The following is a 22,692-nucleotide window of genomic DNA, read 5'->3' as shown; positions in this document are numbered from 1 at the left end:
GAAGAACTGTACTTTGCCTCTCAGAAATTTGGAATTGTTTGAGGAAAGTGAATTTCCAATAAACCTCTAAATTGCAGAAAAGGAAATCGTGTAGCACATCTGCCTTCCTGGATGAATACCTTTCCCAGCTTCAAAAGCAGTCTTCCTTGCTGGTGGTTACAGTTATGTCGTCTTTTTTTCTTCTTCTTCTCCACCACTTCCTGTTAAGCATCAGAGAGGAGGAGGAGGGAAGGGTTGGGTGGTTTTCCTAAACACTGTACTTCATGTTTTTACACCTCAGCTTTGGCTTAAAGCCCCAACAAGGCAGCACTTCTGGTCTGTATCTTTGAGTCGAGCATTGGAGACAGATGGACATGGAGTAAAGTATTTTTATCACATCTGTTGCTTTCTGAAATACTTACCTTTAAGAAATAATAAAGAAAATTACCTGTACTATAATAATAATAATAGAAATTATTTGGACCCCGTCCAAGTTTAGCTGTCAGATGAAAGCATTTAACCACAGGATGGCAGTAGTCAATTTTCTTTGCAAGGAACGCACCGAAGAAGTTGATTTATATACAGGGATAATTTAAATCTCGTTTGTAATATACATATTTAATGAGCCAATAAAAAAATCTAGAGGATTTGCAAGTGGAAGCAACTGTCTGTCAGTTATAAGCACAGAAGGTCTTGCCTGTGCAATCTTTACCACATTGAACTTAGTCAAAAATTTGAGGGTAAAATTAATAAGAATCGTTTGAAAGAAAAAAGAAAACTTGCAACTTGATAAGTACACATGGGTTTAAGTAAATACAAGATTTTAGAATTAAGCACATCTGTTACTGTAAGATCAAAGCCCCCTGTTTGCTAAACTTCATGTCAAACAGCTGCCTTTACTGAGATAGCAAGGGACAGTGAGTATCTGCTTGCAAATGGAGAAGCATTCCAGAGGCAAAATCATTTGGGTCTTTTTTAAAGGATAAGTGGTCGTATCAGTATTAGAGTTCAGAAAATCCAGAGCCCTGGGATGAAGTGTGAATTCAGTGTGACGAGAAAAGAGAATTTGTTGTGGACTTAAAATTTGTTTTACAGAACTGATAAATACGTGGCGAGGTCTGATTTATCTTCTGCGTGTGGTCACAAGTACACGCACAATAGAACTTTCTTTTGTTGTTCAAGAATGTTCTGTGGTCTACAGCGAACATGTGTTTCTACTGAAAGAAAGTTGATTGATGTCCTTTAATGAAAGTTGAAGTTCAGTAGGACTGTTACAATATCATGCCTGAAAGGGTAATGTCTCCCGAAAGTTACAATTGAAAGTAAAGCCAGAATGCATTATTAATTGAAATGTGTGCCTTCTCTAGACATAGTGGAGACAGTGGTTTGAAAACATGTATTTGTAGCATATAATATACATGCATATGTATTGCTGGCTTTATAATAACCTTTAATCTTTATACCAGTCTTTCATATATCTTCATGAATTTAATATGATAATAATTGTCATGGTTAGTAAATGCACTTATTTCCAGAATACAAGCATTTTTGGGGTTTGCATTAACTTAATTGAGAATTCTTAAATTAGAATGAAAGAACAGGTGGCAATGCTTGGCTGCAGAGCATTTTAACATTTGAGCAGCTCAGAACGAAGAGGTCAATGTTTCTTAATGATTTTTCTGCAGCACAGTCACAGAATGCAATCTAGAGAGCATAACTTCATGATAATAATTCCTTTTTATCTCCAGCTAGTGAATTATAGCCAGGCAGCCATAAGTACATGGGAAAGTAATATTGGAAAACAAAGCAATTGGCTTTGTTGCCGCAGAAGGATTGCACAACTGTTGTGGAGGAGATGATCTGTGCAATAAAGGAATTAAGGGGGCAAGAAGTCATTAAACAATTGATTTAAAAACAAACAAAACAACAAACAAACTTCCAGAGTCACTGCTTAGTTCTAAACATGGCCTTCTACTTTGTTCACGCTGCCATTGTGCTGCACTGAAAATTGTCATATTTCAGTTGAAAATTGTCAACTAAATAGTTTCTTGTCTCTCTTCGTTTGCCTGAAGTTGCTTTGAGTTAGGTTTGGGGCTATTTTTTCTTAAATCTCCTGTGGTGTGAGCCAAATCTCCAACAGATGCTTCAATAGGAAGGAAGAAGATGAGGATAAGACCAAAGGTCTTAATTTTTTTTCTTGAAACTGGAACTGTTTTGGTCAAACTCAACAACAGTTCTACTGAAAGTTTACTTTCTCTTTAATACCCCGATGTTTCTTTCTTTGGACTGAAAATCTCTCAAGATTTTTGCTCGAGACTGTCCAAACCACCCTGAAAACAGCAGCTAGTGAAGCATAACAGAGCTGTTCTTTCATGCTGTAGGCAGAGTACCACCACAACCCAAGAAGTAGGAGTAGTTTGCATAGCCTACATTGTTCCTTGAATTCGACTAATTTCTGAGATAAAATCCTGGAAATTACAGTTATGAAACCAATTAGATGTAATTATGGCATTTGACAAGCCAATGTTTGTTCTGTGGAGTTTTGTGTGATTTTTCTTATTTTTTTTTTCCTGTAGCTCTTCAGAACTCTTTGTTTGTGGCCTAGTTAAGATTCTTGCTTTTCCTGTACAATTACCTCCCCATGATATCGGGTGGCTCACTGCCTTAATTCAGTTAATATATTTTACATTCAGGCGAGTCAGGAAATGCAAAGCTGCGTTTCCCATGGAAACTCTGCCTTTTCTGTAAGTAACCATTTGCTTTTGGGTAATCCACGTGGCTTAGAACACCATTTCTCAAACAGGATTCATTTGCTTTTTCTGCACTGTGTAACCTCAGTAGTTACATGACATTACAAAACAAGCAGCTCCGTAGTAAGACAGCACTTGGCATATCTGCACATAACATCCTCAGCAGCCACACGTCAGAGTTGCTACTTTGAGTAGAATACAGAATTGCTGTGAGTAGGTATGTGGCTGTGTTACAGGACGTGGAGGACAGTAGCTTTGAATGGCTTTGCTTTTGTAAATATTACCTAGCTATCAAGTGCCATTTATATCTACGTTGGATTTTTTTTCCCTACTGAGCTGCCTCAATTATTTTTCAGGCAAAAGGCACTTTAATTAATACAAATAATCATAAGAGAAATAGAAAATTAAAAAATACATACAGTTTATACTGGAAAATGACCAAGTAAGCTTCTATTGCTTTGCAGCGTGAGGATTTGTTACTGGCTGACTAAAGAAGATGCTCTCCTCTGAAGTCCCCACGACATATTATCTTTCCCTTCTCTCTTTGATGTACTTGCATTAGATTTTTGGTCACTTTGGGATTTTCTTCAGCTTCTAAGAGGTTGAAAGTTACTTCTGAGAGTTCTCTTACCGCGTTCCTCCTTAAAAGGCACAGAGGTGCCAGGTCACTTCTTGTGCTGAGGTCTTTTGCAGTGGGAAGTGCATGCAAAGGCAGAGCCTTTTCAGTCTTTGGTGTTTGCGGAGGTGATGCCTTGTATCCATCAAGTGCTCTGCACAGATTTATGTTCAAGTTCAGATTTGCTTATTTCTCACTTTCGAATGGATATTTATACTTGAACTATGCACATTTTGTTGAGGTCTGGGATTTGCTCCTGTAACCAAGTCTCTCCTTTAGTCTCTATGCAGCAGAAGGGATATTCACCAAAATTCCAGCACCACAGGTGGGGCTTTTCTGGCGAAAGGGAAAGAAAAACTTATTCAGACTCACATCATCACTTCCCCTGGAGCCTGTGAAACACTTGGATTTTTACTTGTCTTTTTTCAGATTTACTGGTGCTCAACGTAAATATTTGTTATTCTCATCTGATTCTCTCCTTAAGCTTAGATTGCAAATTTCTGAACAGCTGAAATTTCTATTTCCATTCTGGCTTTTTACCTCTGATTTATTTTTTTTTTTGTTTACCAGCTCCACTTTCCAGTAGTATAAATCCACCTTTTCTAAGCCAGTCTAGGAGCAAAGAGGGATTTCATATAAGTAGGTTACAGCAGCTTTGCTAATTTCCCTGGTGCTCATCCACTTCTTCATGTGCTGGTGGATCTGCTGGAGATGCCGTGCTCTTGACAGCAAGTATCAGATACAGTCTGAGATCTCCTGGGCACCAGCAGGCTCCTCACCAGGCTATCCAAGTTGTGCCAAAGCAGTCTTTCTCACAGCCTGTGGAGGATTTGTAAACAGGCTAGGATCTGACTGAAGCAGCTTTGTATTGTGTATTATGATTTGTGTGCACTTTTACAAACTTACAGTAATTGCTGTTGCCTTCATTGTAAAGAGCAAAAAATAAATACGGACAATAAACCCCCTAAATGGGCACTGATCCCACTGGCACTGATCTTGAGTAACTCTGAATAAAAGCAGATGGTAGCAAGCCGGCTGGGCTGACCTGCTTTCCCCTTTCATACAAATATTGCTTGTATAAATGGGGGACACACACACACAAATTAATGGGCTCAGGCAAGCCACCTAAGGACAGAGACTCCCCATGTACTCAATGCTTACATCAGCCTGAGGGCTGTTTCCAGTTAGCTCTTCTGTGGAGGGAGAAGTTTCTCACAAATTAATGGTTCCACAGCTCCGTGCCATCGTTTAACAAGAAGGAACTGATGTGCATCTAGAAAGTAAGCACCCTGAGCTGTTGTGTGGCCTGTGTGTTGCAATAGGTCATGGCAGATACTTGCTGCTCAGTTGAATATACAGCATGAAGTCCCTTAACACACCACCTTCTATTGTCTTTATGTTGCAGACAAGCATTAGATTTGCGTGGTCTTGCAGTGCTTTAATTCATGTGCCTGTTCTTCAGCAGGAATGACAAATTTGAAGTGAGATTTCTACTGCTTCTAAAGATGCGCCTCACTGTGTCATTATAACAAAACGCTTTCTGAGGAATGACATTAAAAATAAAGAGGGGAGATTGAGGTTAGATGTTAGGCAGAAATCCTTTAGTTGAAGAGTGGTGAGGCCCTGGCACTGCTGCGCAGAGCTGTGGGTGCCCCATCCTGGTGGTGGCCAAGCCTATCGATGGGCCCTGGGCAGCCTGAGCTCCCAGCCCACAGCAGGGAGTTGGAACTCAGTGATCTTTAAGATCCCTTCCAACCAAAGGCATTCTGTGATTCTATGAATACTGCTGTTTTTTACTCAGCAAAGCATTTGCTTGGGGTTGCTATGCCTCTGCTAGAGATCACAGCCTGCAAAGGTAACGTTCTGAACAAGGTGACTGCACCCTCAGTCCCTGCAGTTTGCAGCCTGGTACATCAGTGCCAGCTGTGCCAGCTGGACCCACTGCTGGCTTGGCGGAGACACCGTAGTATCTTTAAAGGCTGCCTTCCTGGATTGGGTTAACAGGCATTTAAGACAGTCATTTAAGAAGGCCTCTTATCTCACATTTCTTTTTCAGTGTGAAAATTGCATTTCTTTTATAAAAAGCTTCGGTATCAGACCAGGAAGTCTTTGAGGCTGGTGACAAATTGCATGGATACCGTATGGTGACAGATGAAGACAAGGAGTATTACAAACACATATTTCAACTTGAAGAAACATTTACAGCACGGCGATAGGAGAAATGTAGGCTTTCTGTCCTCAGCACACACTGTGTTTGTTTTATTTTGCTGGTTGGCAGGGAAAGCAGATGTTGCCCTTTATAATTTAGTAGCTTGCACATGGCTGAGGGCAAAGCAACAGAATGAACAGCTTCTGCTGTCCCGGTTGCGCTGGCTGCGCTGATCTCTGGCAGAGGCAGCTGGACACCCTTCAGCTTTACCTGTTTGTAGAGGAGTCTCATTTTAGCTTCTTAAAGCACTGCATAAAAATCGAAAGGAGCCAGCTGTTTGTGTAGTGCCTGGGTAGAAGAGAAATTACCAGGGCGACGGCATATGTGCCATGTGGAGGCAGCTTAATGTGAGCGATGAATAATCTGCAGTCTTTGCTTGCAAACCTCTTTTATGAAGGAGAAAGGAGATTTACAAATGCTATCATTCTCAGACATTAAATTTGTTTTGTTTTCTTTACTGAATGCTTTGTAAGTTTGTGCACTGCTAACAGAGCAGAAGCATAGCTGTAAAGTTGTTCTTAATGAAACCTACTGAGCCAGTAATATGGATACTTAGTTGATTGGTATCCACAAATTGTCAAATCAAATTGCAACATTAGTTTTTTTTTTAATTTTATTGCTGATTGTATTGTAAGAGTGCATGACTCGATGGCAGTTCTCATACTCATGAGCAGTGCGGTTGGCTGGTATTTTATTCACTTGTTTTTCTGAATCCTCCAGGACTAAGCAGCCCTCCTGCTTTATGCATTGAACAACGGCCAAGTTTTTCTGGTACCTTCTTCTTGCTGCAGCAATACAAAGGCTGCCTCTAATTAAATACTATTAAATGCTACAGATGCTGTTCTCTGAAATACCTGTTGAAAATATACTTCTGGTGGCTGTGTTTGCAAGGAGCAGTGATAAATAATGGAGGTGGGTTCTGTTTTGTCTGCAGACTACTGCGCTCTGGTTTTCATCACAAGTGCTGTCACTCAGGGGAAGAAAATAGAAGTCTACCTAAAAAATTAATTCAGATTGAGAACCTTCGCATCTCTTGTTGTATAGAGACTGCTTTCCTTATCTAAAACTTTACTTTTAGAGCAGGAAGAGCTGTTCTTATGGACAGTTCTAAACAACTTAAGTTGCAGAGTGTGACACAAAATACACAGCAGGTCAGTGAGAAGCATGTATTTCCGAGTGCCTTGGCTGCAGGAAGGTCGCTGTTTCTCTTTCGTACAGCACAATTTTGACTCTCTGTTAATGCTTTCTGTTTTAGGGTCAGGTAGGTACATATCTTCAGTGCAAAATAATAATCAGCCATGCACAAACAGTGGAAATGTGCATCTCACAGGCCACCCAGAGTCTGGGAGCACTGCATTTATGTTTTGGGTCAAAACGACGCATTGAAAGCAGGTTAGACTTAATATGGTTTGACCTGCTGGCCTCCATCCTGCTTGTTACAGTAAAGCAATAATCTCAGGGTTGTGCATCATGGCCTCATTTTATGCACTGTACCTATCACGAGACATAGGCAGGGCTGTGTTTGTTTTAAAGGCAGTAAAAGAGCTGCAGTTTCTGTCCCTTGTCAGGCCACTGGATCTTCAGTAGAAATAGAAGGCATGGAATTTGCTGGCGCTTGCTCCATTGCTGTTATTTAGTTTGTTTTTATAATCGTAAAACCATAATTACAGATCTTGAGAAAATTATTTTATTTACTTAACAGCTGCCATTGTGCGCTGTTATGTAAATCACAATTAATAAATGGGAAATATTTACTAGCTTGTGTTACAGCGTAAATACACCATTAGCTTCTTTAGAGTGCATGTTGCTCGTTTGAGTAATTGGAAGCGATCCTGGAGACATGCGAGCAGCGAGATTACACAGGGAATGCTTGTTTCTGGAGAGGGAGCTTCCTTCCTGAGTTAAAAAAAAACAACAGTAAGAAAAGAAGGGGAAAGAGTTTCCTGTTGAGAGTCCTCACTTAATGGCCAGGCAGCCGTGCTCTCCTGCCCCAGCTGCCTTTACATGCAGCCTTTGTGGAGGCGGTCTCTGCTGAACGCTGTCTAAATCCACTTTCACCAAGCTCATTTTACAAGAGCTAGAAGCATTGGGGTCTGTCTGTGCAGGCAGATGTATGTTTAAAGAGATTTTTGCTCTTCTCCCATCTGCTTTTAAATGCAGGGCTAAGGCAGGCGGTATCTCTGTGGGTAGAGTCTGATAAAGGCTGTTCTGTTCCTGAGGTTTGTAATCTAGCAGCAGCCTGACGAAGAGATTCCGAGGAAAGTTGCAGCTCTATGTAAAAAAATGTCTTCTGACCTCAATATATATGATGTGAAAAATGAATAATAGCAGCACTGCAGGCAAAACCTTCTCTGCTATGATGTGACAACCCTCCCCTTCATTGGAGGTTTCAAGAATTTGGCTGTGCTCTTGGAAATCAGCCTCACGATTCTGCTGGAGAGATGTTTCAGCTCAGACAGAGCACAGCACACAACGGTTTTGTTAAAGCATTGGCTTTGTGCTTATGGCAGGAAACTGAAGCAAAAATGTACTTTTCTACCTATGATCTGTGCTGGTTGTTTTGAATGCAGCCAAGGCAGCATTTTAGTCCATGCTCACAGGCATGAGCACCCCTGCAGCTAGGAGACAGAAGCAGTTAAGAGAGCAGTTTGCCCCTGACTTTGTATTTCATTAGTTCAGCAGCTCTTTTTCTTTTTTTAGGACAAACCCTCTAGCTCTGTCTGCCCTATGACGGGCTGTGAAATGAGAGCATCCATTCAGCTCTTCAATTCAGCTGCTTTTTGCAAGCCTGCATGGAAAGTGAAGTACTTAAAAGAGTACACTCCATGCATACCCACAGTTGGTTGGTGGTTGGACTTGGTGATCATGAAGGTCTTTTCCAACCAGGACGATTCTGTAGGTCAGAGTGGTATCTTCAGGAGAAGTTTGCATCGTGCAGCCCTGCTTGGCAATCTGTCAACCAGCAACAGAGCAGCCAGCAGCAGCTGCAAAGCTCAGGGGATGTGTGCTGGAGCTGACAGACCCCAGGATGATGTGATTTCAGAAGGCATCCAGGACATCTCTGTGTCACTGCGATTTGTAGGTGCACCGAGTTGGGCATCCCAAGTGTGTGTTTGTCCTCCAGTGTGTGCTGTCAGACTTTGTGCACGCACAGAGCACCGCAGTGCAGAGCTCACCAGAGAGAATATTCTGGAGAGTAAGCAAAGAAAGCTCAGATGTTTTCAGTCTGAGAGTGAAATCGCAGAAGGCCCTCCGTGGTCTGACTTATTGTGCAATCTCTGTAAGTAATTTGTAATCAAAATACCTTTGCACATGTCACTTTTATATTTCCTGTAATAAAACAGCAAGAGCAATTAAGATTTTGGACCATAATCTTCTACGAGTTTGCTTCTAAAAGGGGCTGGCTTGGGGATTTTTTCAGCTATGGCTGAAAGAACCAATTTTAAGATTTCTGATTACTTCAAAAAAAAGTTTAATAATAGCTATTTTAACAGACTTCCAACTGTAGCCTGACAAACAAAGCCGTTATGTGGTAACATAATTGATCTGGTGTTTACTTCTGAGAAAGTAAAATAAATAACACCACAGAACTCTTCACAGAACTGGGAGAACAGCTGTGCTCCAGTTACCCAGCACATGACCCACTGGGCTCCATTTGCTTAAAATCAGAATGAATTGGTAAATATGCATCCATATTCATGCAAATGCTTCAGAGTGAGTGTGCCTGATAGCACGCTGTGTGCTGTGCATCTGCAGGGTCGTTCTGACACAGCTCTGAAAGCTGTCTGTGGTCTTGGCATTCTTCAGGGAACATTAGATTAATGCAGCCTGCCTTCTCGTGTGAGTTTTTTTTATTATTTTTTTGGGTTAAGTAGGTGCACGAAGGCTGGTGCTGCATAAATGAATTACACGGAAGGCTTTGGAGGAAGAGGGTGCTTGTAAACTAGACTGAAATTAATGAATATAAGAATTAGAAATCAAAACTTTATGTTTAGTCTGAGGAGAAACAATTCCTTAAACCATAACCACATGGCTGTTTCTTGTTTGCATCAACTCTGGTTGACTGTTATTGTCTTCTGTTAATTCTCTGGGGCAGTGGCCTGACTTTGTTGAATGAGCCAATTGTTTTCCTTTGTGTTGCCCATCAAGTAAGTCCCCATCTGGTTTGTATCAGACTGTTTTCACAGCCAACAACTGCTGCCTTTTCTATATCCTGACACTTAAGGGCCCCATGCTATCAAAGCATTGCTGTGATAGCCTGTCTGGCTGGGCCTATACAGCTGTGCCTTGCAGCTTGAAACTATTACCCAAGTAATGGTAACTTAGAACTTGAACTGGCCCTTATTCCCATTGGTGTCGTGTGTACAGTGAACAGAATACATTTTTTGTTGAACTCGGTCCTTAGCAAGAGTTCTTTAAAGCTCTTACGTGAGTTTATGTGATCGGTCCGTTTTTATTTTCCAGCAGCTTCCTGTATCTAGAGGCAGTTACGTGTTCTTCTGAAACATTAGTGAGCGCAAGACAAGCAATATTTATTTAAGGCACCGTTGTAATTACTTACTTTTATGGTACATTAAAGCTCAATAAGTGAAAATTAAACAAGCAAATGATTCTTAATAGGGACTTTTCTTATCAGATTGAGAATATATTGCCAGCAGTGGTCAGGAAGCTTTCTGAGTGTGATAAATGTGGGCTGTGTGAATCACACTGCACCTCGGCTGTCACTCTGCTTGCTTTCAAAGTAGCTCTCTGAAAATACAGAGCAGCAAGTGTGCATGAACTTGTTTCTCTCCTGATGGAACAGGGATTGGACAACTCTCTCTAACCTGTAGGGTGGTAAAACTGTATTAGAGATTGCATTACAGAACCCTCGAGGGGCCCCAGGCGTGAACCCAGGCTTTCCTCATCCTAGGAGACAGTCCTGTTCTGAGAGGCCTTGCAGCATGTGCGTTCTCTCCCTTAAATATGGTTGAAAACAACCTAATTGCATCAAATAACAGTGCCATTCAGATGTGATGATCTCTAAGCATTTGGTTTTCTCTGCTCTTGCGTAGGCTGTTGTGTGGCATAAGTCTTAGTGAGGGGAAATATGTTCCTAAATGAGTGCATGTATTGAATTTGTAACTGTATTCTGGAATCACTTCTTTCATGATAGTCTGTATTGAAGAGAGGGAAACAAAGAGGGACAGAAGGAAAAAAGGTAACAAATAATGCATTTTAAATTTTTGCTTCTTCTGTGAGTCTGTATAGAAAGGGCATGAAAGCAGATTGATTTATCTGAGTGTTCCTGAACTTGGGAGTGCAGAGGATTGTATAGAATATATACGTAATGGAAAGAAATTTGCTTCAAGTAAGGTACCAGGGAGCCACTAAATTCCATGAGCTGCTTTAAAATCAAATTATTGAAATTCCCTTGGCTTATAACAGTAAATTGTAATTACTTATGGACCTGAATGACTCATAGGTGATTTTATTCAGCATTAAGGTTTTGTATAGACTTGCTTACACCTGTGGTACCCATGTAGCTAAGTTGGATCCTATTTCTTCACTTGCAAATGTTGTAAGCCCAGGACTTCAGCTGCTGCCTTTGCAGAACTGCGTGTTTGGTACAAACTCACCTGAACTTCAGGACTGCAGAACTTGTTAGATAGGAATGTTTTACCCCTGTGCTTTTTGTAGTTGCACACTGGGTGTGATTGTGACAGATTAGGATTGTTGTAAACAATTGGCTTTATGTTGTTGTCAGTTCTATAGAGGGTTTGCAAAGGTGCTTTCTTAAGGAGCTCTCTATAATTGCTGTTCCTACAAACTGTAACTAGCTGAATTCAGGAGCTGCAGAGTGTGCAGCCCCACAGATCTGCCCCATTCACCTAACTGAGTCACAACAAGTTGGCACGCAGCACTTACACCACTGCAAGCAGCCGCTCCCATGCATGCCTATTTGAGTTCCTCTTGCTTTCTGTTCCAGTGCAGATTTCCCCGTGCTGTGGCCAGGAATATTTAAACCTGGACAAGTGATAAATGAATTTCATTCAGACAGCTTACGAGCTCTATTAATCATGTGGCCCAAAGCAATGAAGAAACCTATTGGTGAACCGAGTACAAGCCAAGATTGGCACCAACACTTTGGGCTGGGAAGAGTGACTGTCAAAGAGCTGCAAGGCTTTCTAAAGCAAGTTGGCACTGGGGACTACAAAGAATTATCACCATCAATTAATGCTTCAACTTTTGTATATGTGTATAGTTTTAGAAGTAAAGAGCATCTGCCCAAATGAGAACCCGATGTGAGCGGGGCTTACATTTCAGGTTGGACCAGCCTCCAGGCTCTTGACTGAGCTGTAGGTGACCCTGCATGTAGCAGGGAGTTGGAGCACATGGCCTTTAAGGGTCCCTTCCAGCTCAAATGATTCTGTGATTCTGAGTAGTTATGTTTGTGTCCCAGGAGGCACTGCCTGGCTGCTGCTTGAAGACTGCAGAGCAGCTCCAGGGTTGCTAGCAGTTTGTTGGTTTTACTGGTGCTGGTGGGGAGCCGCTGGTCACCGCATCTTCCAGAAGCACAGTGTTAGAGGGAACAGTCTGCAGTGCCTTTCTTTGCTTTGTACAACAACTGGCAGCAGTGGATGCGTGAGCCATTACAATAAGCAGCAACGTGGGAAGTTAGGAAGGGGGTGTAGTGTGCTAAACTGGTAGCATAGCTGTAGAGCAACGTGTTTCTGCAGCTCATTGTCTCTATTGATTTAAAGCTGTTTGTGAGTTCTGTTATAGAGTATTGCAAAGGAATCTTGTTTTATTCTTTCCCGTGTAACAGGCTTTGGTTTTTGTTTTGTTTTCCAAGGAGGAATGCTTATCGTTACTCACAAAGTTTAAACATTCTTGACGTGTGCAAATGTTAAAATAGCACAAGAAAGAAAAAAAAATGCTGTCAAACATTTCCAACTCTCTGGTCCAGAGTATTGGATTGTAGACAACATTACTTGTCATTATGTTGGGTGCTCATTACAAGGGAAGTTTTGGATACCCTTTGGCAGAATAAGGTCTGAACTTTTGCACGTTAACTCTGTCCCAGCACATCTGCTATTAAAGACATTGAATGTATTCCTTATTTTAACATCATGCTGGTGTAGATTACTGTAGTATTCTTTCTGACCTAATGGAAAAATTATTTGCCACTTAAAATTTCCTAGAATTACTTATTCTTCATACATCTTTCAGAGTTAATTGATATGCACAAATATTAAGATCTTCAATTGCCACCTTCTGCTATTTAACATAAGTCTTGAAGGGAGATCTTTCTAACAAGTTTGTGGGCACGCGTGCTAGAAATGTCTGTGCAGAATTGCAAAATGCAAAACTGCATAGGGCTGGATTTGTTCTGTCTTGTTTTGCTATGGGGAAAAAAAAATCATAATCTTTTTAAAGGGTGCAATTACAAAAATTGAGTAATTGTGCTGTAGCTATGGGCTTTTTAATATGCCAGATTTTTGTAGTGTTGGTACAGTAATGGCAGTCTTGGCAAACCGTTTCCATATGCAGAATCCCATGACCTTAAAAGTGAAAAAAGATGAAAACAAATGCATAAGGTCCTGTGAATATTTACGTCTGTAGAATGGAGGATTACAGCTAGGTGACAGTGATCATCTAGAAGAAAACACTTGTCATTTGAACAGCTTTTTATTCTGAGTAGGTCTTGTGTAGATTTTTGTTAAAAGAATGCAAGTAGTGACTTCAGTATAGGTGATGAGTGACTCACAGTGAGAAAATTCTGCCCTGCAGCACTGCTGGAGGGGCTGTGTGCTACAGAAGGTTTTCTCTTCCTGATGTCCATCCCAGAGCTTTCATGCTGACCTGACTGCTGCCATGGCTGGAGGGAATGAAACTCTCTGGCCAGGAAATCCACTTGTTTGGTTGAGAGAGAGTGCATCAAGGAATCTCGTCACGTTTTTAAGTGATAGAAAGTAGCTCTTGGCTTCTTGCCCATGCTCTGCAGTTTGTTGTCTCACATTCCTAACAATTGTTTTTAAAAGTCTCCTAGCTGGCCTTAATAGATGAGCTGAGTTAATAGAGCTGGATAGCAGATAATGTTTACTAAGCACATGCAGTGTGAACATCACTGCAGAGAACGTGCTCAGTCTTGACCTGCAACACACAGAACTTGTCTGATAGCTGTTTGTCTTGAACTGTGTGTGCACCCATCCCAAGTGATCTGGACAACTGCACATCAGAGGCTGCATGAAAGCCATCGTAGTTCAGTGCATGGGCCACATTGACCCAAACAGAAATTCTGAGACAGGAGTGGATTCTAGAGTAACCCAACAGGTCTGCTAGCAGGTATGCCTGCTTATAAAGAATGTCACCTCTGGGATTCCCTCACTGGGACACCCATCTTCATTTCACCACACCTTGGGAAGATGCTCATTTTCAAACCCATTGCAAGCCTGATTTGCCGTGAGGCATTATAGAATTTGTTTGTCCAACTCTTAGCAGCTTGTGTAAATTATTGTTTAATTATTTCGAAATAAAAACAAGTCATGGAACTTTTATGAAGGTGCTTTGATTTTTTTTTAACTTGACACTCCTCATGTAGGCTACAAACACTATTATGTCTAGCACTGTGGTACGGTGTAGATAAGGTGCAGGCAGTAGTACTGCAATTAATATGTAAAGATAAGACGTCTCAGAGGAGCCAAGCTTACTGCTAGGTTGTACTGAATGACTGCATCCTGATGGAGGTCTGTGTAACTTCATTTCAGAATTAATGTGAATTCGTGCTATTGGTTGTATGAGTCCATTTTCTTACAGAATCATGGAATGGTTTGGGTTGGAAGGGACCTTTAAGGCCACTCAGTTCCAACCTCCCTGCTGTAGGCAGGGATATCTCCCTCTAGACCAGGCTGCTCACAGCCCTATCCAGCCTGGCCTTGAATGCTTCAAGGGAGGGGGCATCCACAGCCTCTCTGTGCAACCTGTTCCAGTGTCTCATTGCCCTCACTATAAGAATTTCTTCCTAATATCTAGTCTAAATCTACTCTCTTCCAGTTTATAACCATTTCCTCTTGTTCTCATGCTACCTGCTCAACCTTCCCAATAAAAAGTTCCTCCTCCTTGAGCTTTGTTTTGCTTTGCTTTGACAGCAGGCGTGAAAATGTCTTTTGGATCCCCAAACATGAAGGTGTGAATAGCAGAGCTGTATGTGTTGCTTTTATATTACTACTTTCCCATCCATTCACCTTTAGATTTTGCAGAAAATGAAAAAAAGAAAAAGAAAAAAGATGAATATATGGCTTTTAATGATCACTTGTCAGATTTTTCCAATCCCACCAGCTGTTTACCTGGGTTTTTTTTGTGGACTGAGAGATTGCTCCCTCAAGCCTTGCACAAAATGCTTGTTTTTGTGGTATTTTTCTAGTGTTGCTGTACCTGCTGTTCCTTCTGCTGTCTGTTGTTCACTGTCTCTTTTACCTCTGAATAAAACTTGCTGTTTCCAGGTCTACTGCAGATGACCCCTCCTCTCCCTGTTTTACAACAAAATGGTTGCAATCAAGAAACAAGCAATGCATACAAGTTACAAAATGAGTATTCATGTTCATGTCCCAAAAATCACAGGCTTCTGCAAGGAGAATTGGAGCTGACTTTTCTATTTCTTCTTTGTATTAATAATTATTGCAGTTGTACGGAAAGATCATTGCACATCTTCTGGAAGTGAGTTGCTGGGAAACAACAGCAAGAGTTGCAGCCAGGGAACTTCATTGTTGAACAGTGAGATATTGTACAGCACAAAGTATGTCAGATCGAAGGGAGGAGGGTAGATTTTAGTCACCAAAAGAAAATATTTATTTAGTAAACTCTGCAATCTCATTCCTAGATGTTTTTGGAGCTGCTTTCTGTCTGCCCTTCCCTACCGGTCTCCAACAACTCCGTTAGGATTTTGAACAATCTGGTTCTAGTTTATTTTATGTATTTCTAGTTTTTGTTCTGTTTAGTGTTACTATTGGTGGGAATATAACATGTTTTGGAAAACCGCTGAACCTTGAACTCAGACTTGAGAGGAGGAAAAAATCATTTTCAAATATTCTGCTTTGTAAAACGCGTTCCCTGCTTCGCCCATACCCCACCCTCCTGCACTGACTCAGGGTCTGATTTATTTCCTTTTCCCAAATGTTTATAAGCAGGATATACATTGGAGTTTAAACAAACAAACAAGAAAGAGAAAAGAGTGTGTGTGTCTGCATGTTTATTTTCTGTGTATATGTACACACAATTTCCGTAAGTACACTACACCATGTGAAGATGGAATTTGCCAAGTTTAGGTCAAACCTTCAGCTGAACTCACAGTATGGAGTTTTCTGTCTCCTCTGGTGGCTGTAGCCCACTTATTGGATTTTATGAGTTGGCTGAAGTTTTCCAGAATGAAACCGTTTTTTTCAGCTCAAGCAGTAGACTCATGCTTTTAGATCCAGACGTTTTTTGGCTCAAATCCTGCAGATATCAGTCCATTTCTGTAGAATATCTGATGTGTTTTAATTGTAAATCTATCCCTTTCGTGTAACTCAGCCCTGGAAATTTGGCCTCAGTTTGCCTAGAGAATTTTCTATTTGTCATGAAAGCAGTTAAGTTATGGATGATCTGTTTTTGAGCTAGAGAACAAAACTGCTCGCATTTGCAGAGCATCTTGTTCTCTTGCTTTTGTGTTTCTAACCCCATGGAAGCCAGAGATCTGACCTGCCTTCAAGAGCCCTGTGCTAAGCAGTGCATTTATGCAGTGAGATCACAGTCACACGTGCTTAAACATTTTTGCTTCGTTTTTGGCTGAGCTGGGAAAGGACATCTTCTCCATAATAGCATAAACATGCACATGAATTCAAGGTGGAAGTGGGCCAGGGCTAGAAGAGTGGAGGACCTGTGGTTTCTAATGAGGGGAGAACAATCTTGTCCAAATGGCTGGGTTATTTCAGAAGCCACTGATGGTTGAGCTCCCTTCTGAGAATGTTGTATTCTTTGCCATCTTGATGCCATCTGACCAGTTCCTTACCAGACCAACTTTCAACTGTATAAGCCTTTAAATCCTAGAAACATTGAGTTATGTGTTCAGTATACAGAGTATAGTTTGACATGAAACTTGACTGGAAATACTATTTCTTATAATATAATTAGCTACATGACTGACATTGCAGTATATTTTCTCTTTTCATTCAGCCCTCAGGACTGCTTACATCAAAATATGCCTGTTTCTTATTGATATATATCAACCCATTAAGTCTGGAATAATCTTGACTTTGCAGAAAATACCGCTTCTTGCCTTGCTGTGCTTAATAACTGTACAGCTAGGTATGAAAATGAGTGGACAAAATGGGGGAAGGATGGAGTAAAAACTATTAAGGCACTTTCGTTGGGGATTTTCAGATGCCGAGTTACAGATTCGCAGGTGCTGTGCTATCCCCTGTGCTCTGAACACTTGAGATAATGCCATCTGGAGGAAGTTATTTGTTGGGACAGGACAGCATTTTAATCTTTGAAGTCAGTAATAAACAAAGTGAAGCAGCTGGAACCTGGCAGGAGAAGAAACAAGCCATTCGTATCAACCCGTGCCATTAAAGGAATGGGAGTTCTGCAGTGGACTTGTTTTTTTCATATGCTTGGAAAGTTATTCTTGCTCTAGAAGTTAGCTGCTTCAGTTTTTACATCGGAAAAAGAGTAGAGAAAGGGTTCTGGAGGGTGATGGTTGTTCATAAACTTCAGGAAGTAATATGCAGTTAATTGGAGTAATTATAGTCCCAGTTATAAACTACAACAACAACCTGGGTCCCAATCCTCCCTATTTATTGTCTGTGAAGATAAGTCCTTTTATTGATAAGGGTCTGATTTACCTCTTGATAAATTAAAAATGGAAACTTTATTTAATGTATGGACACCAACCGTAAGGAGTTAAAGCACATGGTTTTTATTTGGCTTAAAAGTCAGACTTGTTTAGTCTTTTTATTTTGCCAAATCTAAAAATTTAAAAGGAAAGATTTAAACATTTTTCTTTGTTCTTATTGTTGCCATATGGTATGAGTAACAAAACCTCCCTTCAGCGTGTTTAATTCCTTTTCCATTTGGCATACATTCACGATACACTTGTATATAGCATACTCTCTGTGTGACGGTATGTCTTAGAGAAAAACTCCCTTCACAGGTCACTGGATGGTTGACACACCATTAATTTTTATGTTTCTGTTAAACAAAGATCTGGAAATTTAGTACTGTACACGAATTTGTTATAGATTGCCAAGCACAGGCAAAATCCCTAATCGCAGATCTGACATTTTCCATCAGTGGGTCATCAAGATGTTTTCAGTCACCGTTGAGTTTCTACCAGGCAGAGTCCCTTAAACACACGTAGGAAGGGTGTCAGTTTTCACAGTTTATACGAAAGTATTCTTTGAGATGGTGACAGTGAATTCGGAGAAGTGGAGGTCACCTGGGATCACTCATTCCATTTATTGGATTTTAACAAGGAAAAGTTTTATAAATACATCTAAGTACATGATTACAAAATTGTTTTGAGTACTTCCAGAACTTCTAAAGAGAAAAAGCTGTGAAGATCACCAATCGTCCTGCCCTGCCCTGCTTTGTAAATGGAGGAATTTTCCATATTTATTTTATGGCGTATCAGAAGGTTCTAAGCACCAATGCTGTGTGCATATTTATGACTGTGAAGGGTTTGGTGTGTAAGAGGAAAGCTTCTTAGGCTTGGTTGTGAGCTGTTCTCTGATGGGAGGGAGGGAAGAAATGAAATGGAGTATCATGTTAAGGACCTGGACAAGGACTGTCCAAGCTCCATCACTGATGGTCAGCAAAAGCTCAGTATAGACACTGGAAAATATGTCTGCTTTAAAGCTTGTGTGTGAACATAGAAATAAGCATTTTAAGCCTGCGTGCTCGTGTTTGTGCATTTATCCACATAGGCATCTCTGTATGTGTGCGCAGTGCGTGCCAGAGGTGAGATTCAGGGAGAGGTGAAAATGATAAAGCACGTGTGGGGGTAACAGAGCAGTTTCATCTTTGGGCCCACATAGTGGTAGGACTAGCAGCTTTGTGTCTTGGAAAGTTACAGTCATGGAGCCGAGCTTATTGAGGAGGTGAAACAGGATATCCATCATATTTTACAGTCAAAGTGCTGAAAATCTAGGTTCTGTATTTTCTCGTATCTTAACACAGTCAAAGACTTCAGACTTCAAGAAGTGTTTGCTTTGGTTATTTCTTGCACTTTTCTTTAGGGATGTTTGGATTACTCAGGACCTGCTAATTTCTCAGCTGAGCAAGCAGATGGAATTATTCTGTTGATTTCTCTGTCCTTTTAGCATTTTACATCTGTCATAAAATTGAACTGCAGTACGTCTGTAAAATATATTAGAGTACGTGTTAAGAAGAATGTAGACTGATATCATAGGGTCTTTCAGCACCCCGGAGTCAAATGCTTGCAAAGTTACTGCAGAGCCTTTGGGATAAGGGAATATTCTTTTTTTTTTTCCCCCTTTTTTTTTTAACAAACCTGAAAACAGCTGTTGAAACAATGACCTCATGGAATATGACATGGCTGTGGAAATTATTAGCAAAGTCAAGCTTTGAAAGCATCAACCTACATGCGGAATTGAAGCGCTGCTTTGGTGTCTCGGATGATTTACAGGACTTCCTTGGGCATTACACATCCATGTCTTTACTGTGTGTCAGCTTCACGTCTAACCAAATAAAAGCTTTTGCTTTTCTTCTGTTCCCCTTCTGGGTAACCTATTTTTGTCATGCGAACGTGGTTACAGACTAAGCTCATGGAAGTACTGCTGGAAAAACAAAACGCATATGTTACTTGCACATCCTTGTGGTGTTACTGTAATGTGCTTTGGAATCACGTTCAGAACATGTTGAATTTCTCATGCCATCTTACTGCTGCTGTGTTAGATTTGCTTGGGCCCACGCCAACACAAGCCTTGGCATCTGCGCCGTGCTGAGGGTTTCAGGAAGGGAGTGAAGAAGGCTATCCAGAAAGTGAGGACGGTGGTCAAAATACAGCCACTGCTTCTTGCAGAGCACATGAGCAGCTGTGGCAGGCAGGTGACACTGGTTCCCAGGGGTCACACGCATGCTCCTGTGCTGTTGCTGCCATCCCGAGGTGCAGGAGGCTCAGCTGACACAGGCTGCTCCATGAACTGGCTTTACCATCTCTGGCTTCATTTCTGTTTGACTTCCTAGGCTGTTGGCAGCTGCTCCAACATGAAAAACACCCAATGAAATTTTATTTTAGCAGTGGGTTTTTGTTATTTTAATTAGTCGTTTGGAGCGTGCTTTGCTACAAGGCAGATGAAAGCAGATTACCACTATAGTGACATAGTAGATAATTAAGTGGGGTGAAAGGAAGCCTAGCTTTCTTTTTTTTTTTCATTGAGAAAATACTGTTTTAATTACCTAGCCTGTGATAGAGGAAGGGAGGATTGTTATAGCTCACTGGAAAAAGAACAAACTCCAGAAGGGCCTTTGCTGTTGAGCACAGACTCATGTATGTTTGTTTTGCTTGTAGCTGCTGCATTTAAAATAAATATCCCAAGGACAACTGCAATCTCAAAACACTCTTTCTGGTTCTGTGAATGCTATGAATGCTATACCACTCATCCAATGCTATTTTTCCTGTCTGGAGCCTGATTCATGTCTTGCTCCCTCAGCTCCACAAACTGATGCATCTTGTCTCCTTCCTGGGGCTAAATGCAGTAACTTCTGCCCATCACCCTCCTCCCTACCTCCGGTACCTGCCTGCAGGTTGTTTTCTCTCCCTATAGTGCTTCCCAGATGGGGACTGAGCACTGCTGTGACTTTTCACAGCATGTATACATGTGTAGGTAGGTGTAAATACAGTCCATCCTTTGTATCCGTAGATATTCATCCCTTTGTTGTCTTATCAAGAAAACTGTGATGGCTAAATCAGCATACTCTGAAATGCCTTGAAACTGTGGACAGTGAGCATGTCTGTCTCCTTGTATTCCCATGAGGTGATGTGATATGGAGATGAATTCAGTACAGTTAAGTTGTGTATGTTGTAGGCTGCAAATAACGTGGTTTTGTTCTGCTTTTTTTTTCCTTTTTCCTAGGAGAAAGTGTTGTCCCACATTTACATTCACACGTTTCTGCAGAAAGGATGTCAGTGAAGCTGCCTTCCATGAATATAGATGACCAGACACAAAGTATAAGTAGCATTCATGGGGATTCAGATTCTTCAGGGGCAGATACATTTTAAAGCGTGTGGCTTTTTATGACAATCACTGTCTGAAGGTTTTGTCTTCAGTACGTTTGTCAGCCTCGTGTGATAATCTGGATGTTTTATCCAAACACTGGTCTTTCAGAACTGCTTGTTTTCTACTGTTTTTCTAATAATTTTGTTACGACTGTAAATTCAGGCAATGGCTCTGTTTGTGAATATAACAAATGCTTTTAAGCAAATAAAATGCTGTACTTTTGGAATCGTTGTGTTTCAGTCAATGAATATGAAGGTCCTTTAAATATTTATTGTATGCACGGATGAATGTGAAAAGGATCAGTATTAAAATCCATGGCAAAGGTCTGTCTCAATGGTGGAAAAAACCAATTGGCTCAGCACAGTATCAGTACAGTTGAAATGGGGAGGCAGAGGAAAACGTACATGAAACCAAAGTCTTTGTATCAGTATTGTGTTTTTATGGATATCTTCAGAACTCAGCTCTCAAAAGCTATGAAAAACGACTCCTTTTTGGTTGACTTGTACCTCGTTGTGGTGCCAGAGCGTATAGCTTCATCTGCACAGCTTCAGTGCATCACTTAATGGGAGACACTTTGTTGTTGCAGATACTCATAACCGTGAACAGTTTCCATTACTCTTATTTTATGGAGCCTGCACTGATTTCATCTCTCTGTAGCAGAGACAGATTAAAGTTCCTGTTGGCTCTATTTTGATCTCATTGACACACGGTTCGGTTGATTTGCTGCAAAACCTGCAAAGGGAAATGGAAAAAGAGAGAGCTACAACCATTCAAGGTCAGTAATAATCCAGATGATTCAATTTTAAAGGAAGTCCTTTGAGCACGTTATAGAGTTGTGTTCCTGTCTGTCTTGACAGACATGTAACTAGCAGATTTGGTTTGGGGGTAAAAGCGTGGCAGGCTTCATGTAACATCACTTTAAGAAATGAAAAGATACCAGAGTGACAGCATTACTGGGGGTTGGTTTTCACCATACAGTGTCACGAATCATAGCATCGTTAAGGCTGGAAACGACCTCTAAGCTCATCTGGTCCAACCATCAACCCATCAGCACTGTGACCACTGAGTTGCACTGGAACTACCTATGGGGTACGGAAATGCAGTGGGGATGGCAAGAGCTCTTTAAGCCACCTTTCCTCCAAGAGAAAATCTCTGATGAAATTATGTTCCAAGTTCCCTGCTCTGTTTTTGAAAACGCTAATATATAATTTAGATTCCCTTTGTTGCAGCATAAATGGGAAATGTGTGAAATGAGCCGCACCGCTCCTGTGCCCAGAGCTGTCGGCCTGGATCAGAACTGTGTTTCACCAAAGTACAGTTACAGAATCAAGAACACAGACAGCTGAACCAGGGGTGAGACAGGAGACAGCAGACGGATCTCCAGGCAAGCAGAGCACACAGAGGGGTGAGACAGCTCTGGCTGGGGGGAAAGGCATTTGTCCCATACCACGATAACAGCTGTGTCAGGTTTTGCTGGCTGCAGTGCTGAGCATTGCACATGTTTTTCTAATTCTGTTCTTTCTCCTCTTCTTGGAAACAAATGCATTTAAGTCAAAGGTATTGTCATTGACTGGGATGTGTAGAAACAAGCTGTGTTTTTAGGTGAATATGCAAGAAAATGCCCAGTAAAGACTGATTTCAACTGGCTTTGAAAATTCCATCTAGAGTTATGTACTGTCTCACCTCAGCATGACTGATAAGTATCTCTGGAAGCCCCTGTGTGCTTGGCAGTGTGATTTAGGTGGTGCTGGTGGGATGATGCTGTGGCACTGGGATGTGCTAATTGTTTGCCCACAGCAATCTCCATTTACCACTCACAGTGAACTGTGAGAGGTGGAGAAAGCGCAAAGTATTTGCTTTTCTTTCCCCCAAACTTAC

The 22,692-nt window shown here is 41.1% G+C and overlaps 1 protein-coding gene across 8 annotated transcripts in view; it reads left to right on the top strand.

Annotated features, from left to right (window-relative positions):
- KIAA0586 (KIAA0586 ortholog) overlaps positions 1-22,164 on the top strand; it is a 68,405-nt gene extending 46,241 nt beyond the window's left edge. For 2 of the 8 annotated variants that reach the window (XM_048947271.1, XM_048947270.1), the window contains one exon: positions 20,671-21,570. In XM_048947271.1, coding sequence (XP_048803228.1) covers positions 20,671-20,816 — 146 coding nt within the window. In that variant the 3' untranslated portion in view covers positions 20,817-21,570. Of the gene's footprint in view, positions 5,302-20,670; positions 21,767-22,043 lie in introns of those variants that run through there. The other 6 variants (XM_048947275.1, XM_048947272.1, XR_007377497.1 and 3 more) reach the window with 5 other exon arrangements.
- The last annotated feature ends 528 nt before the right edge of the window (positions 22,165-22,692 follow it).

Source organism: Lagopus muta, chromosome 6 (assembly GCF_023343835.1).
Source record: "Lagopus muta isolate bLagMut1 chromosome 6, bLagMut1 primary, whole genome shotgun sequence".
In the NCBI taxonomy this organism is placed as follows: domain Eukaryota; kingdom Metazoa; phylum Chordata; class Aves; order Galliformes; family Phasianidae; genus Lagopus; species Lagopus muta.
The sequence above is the reverse complement of the archived record's forward strand: the minus strand, read 5'-3'. Positions and strand labels throughout refer to the sequence as shown.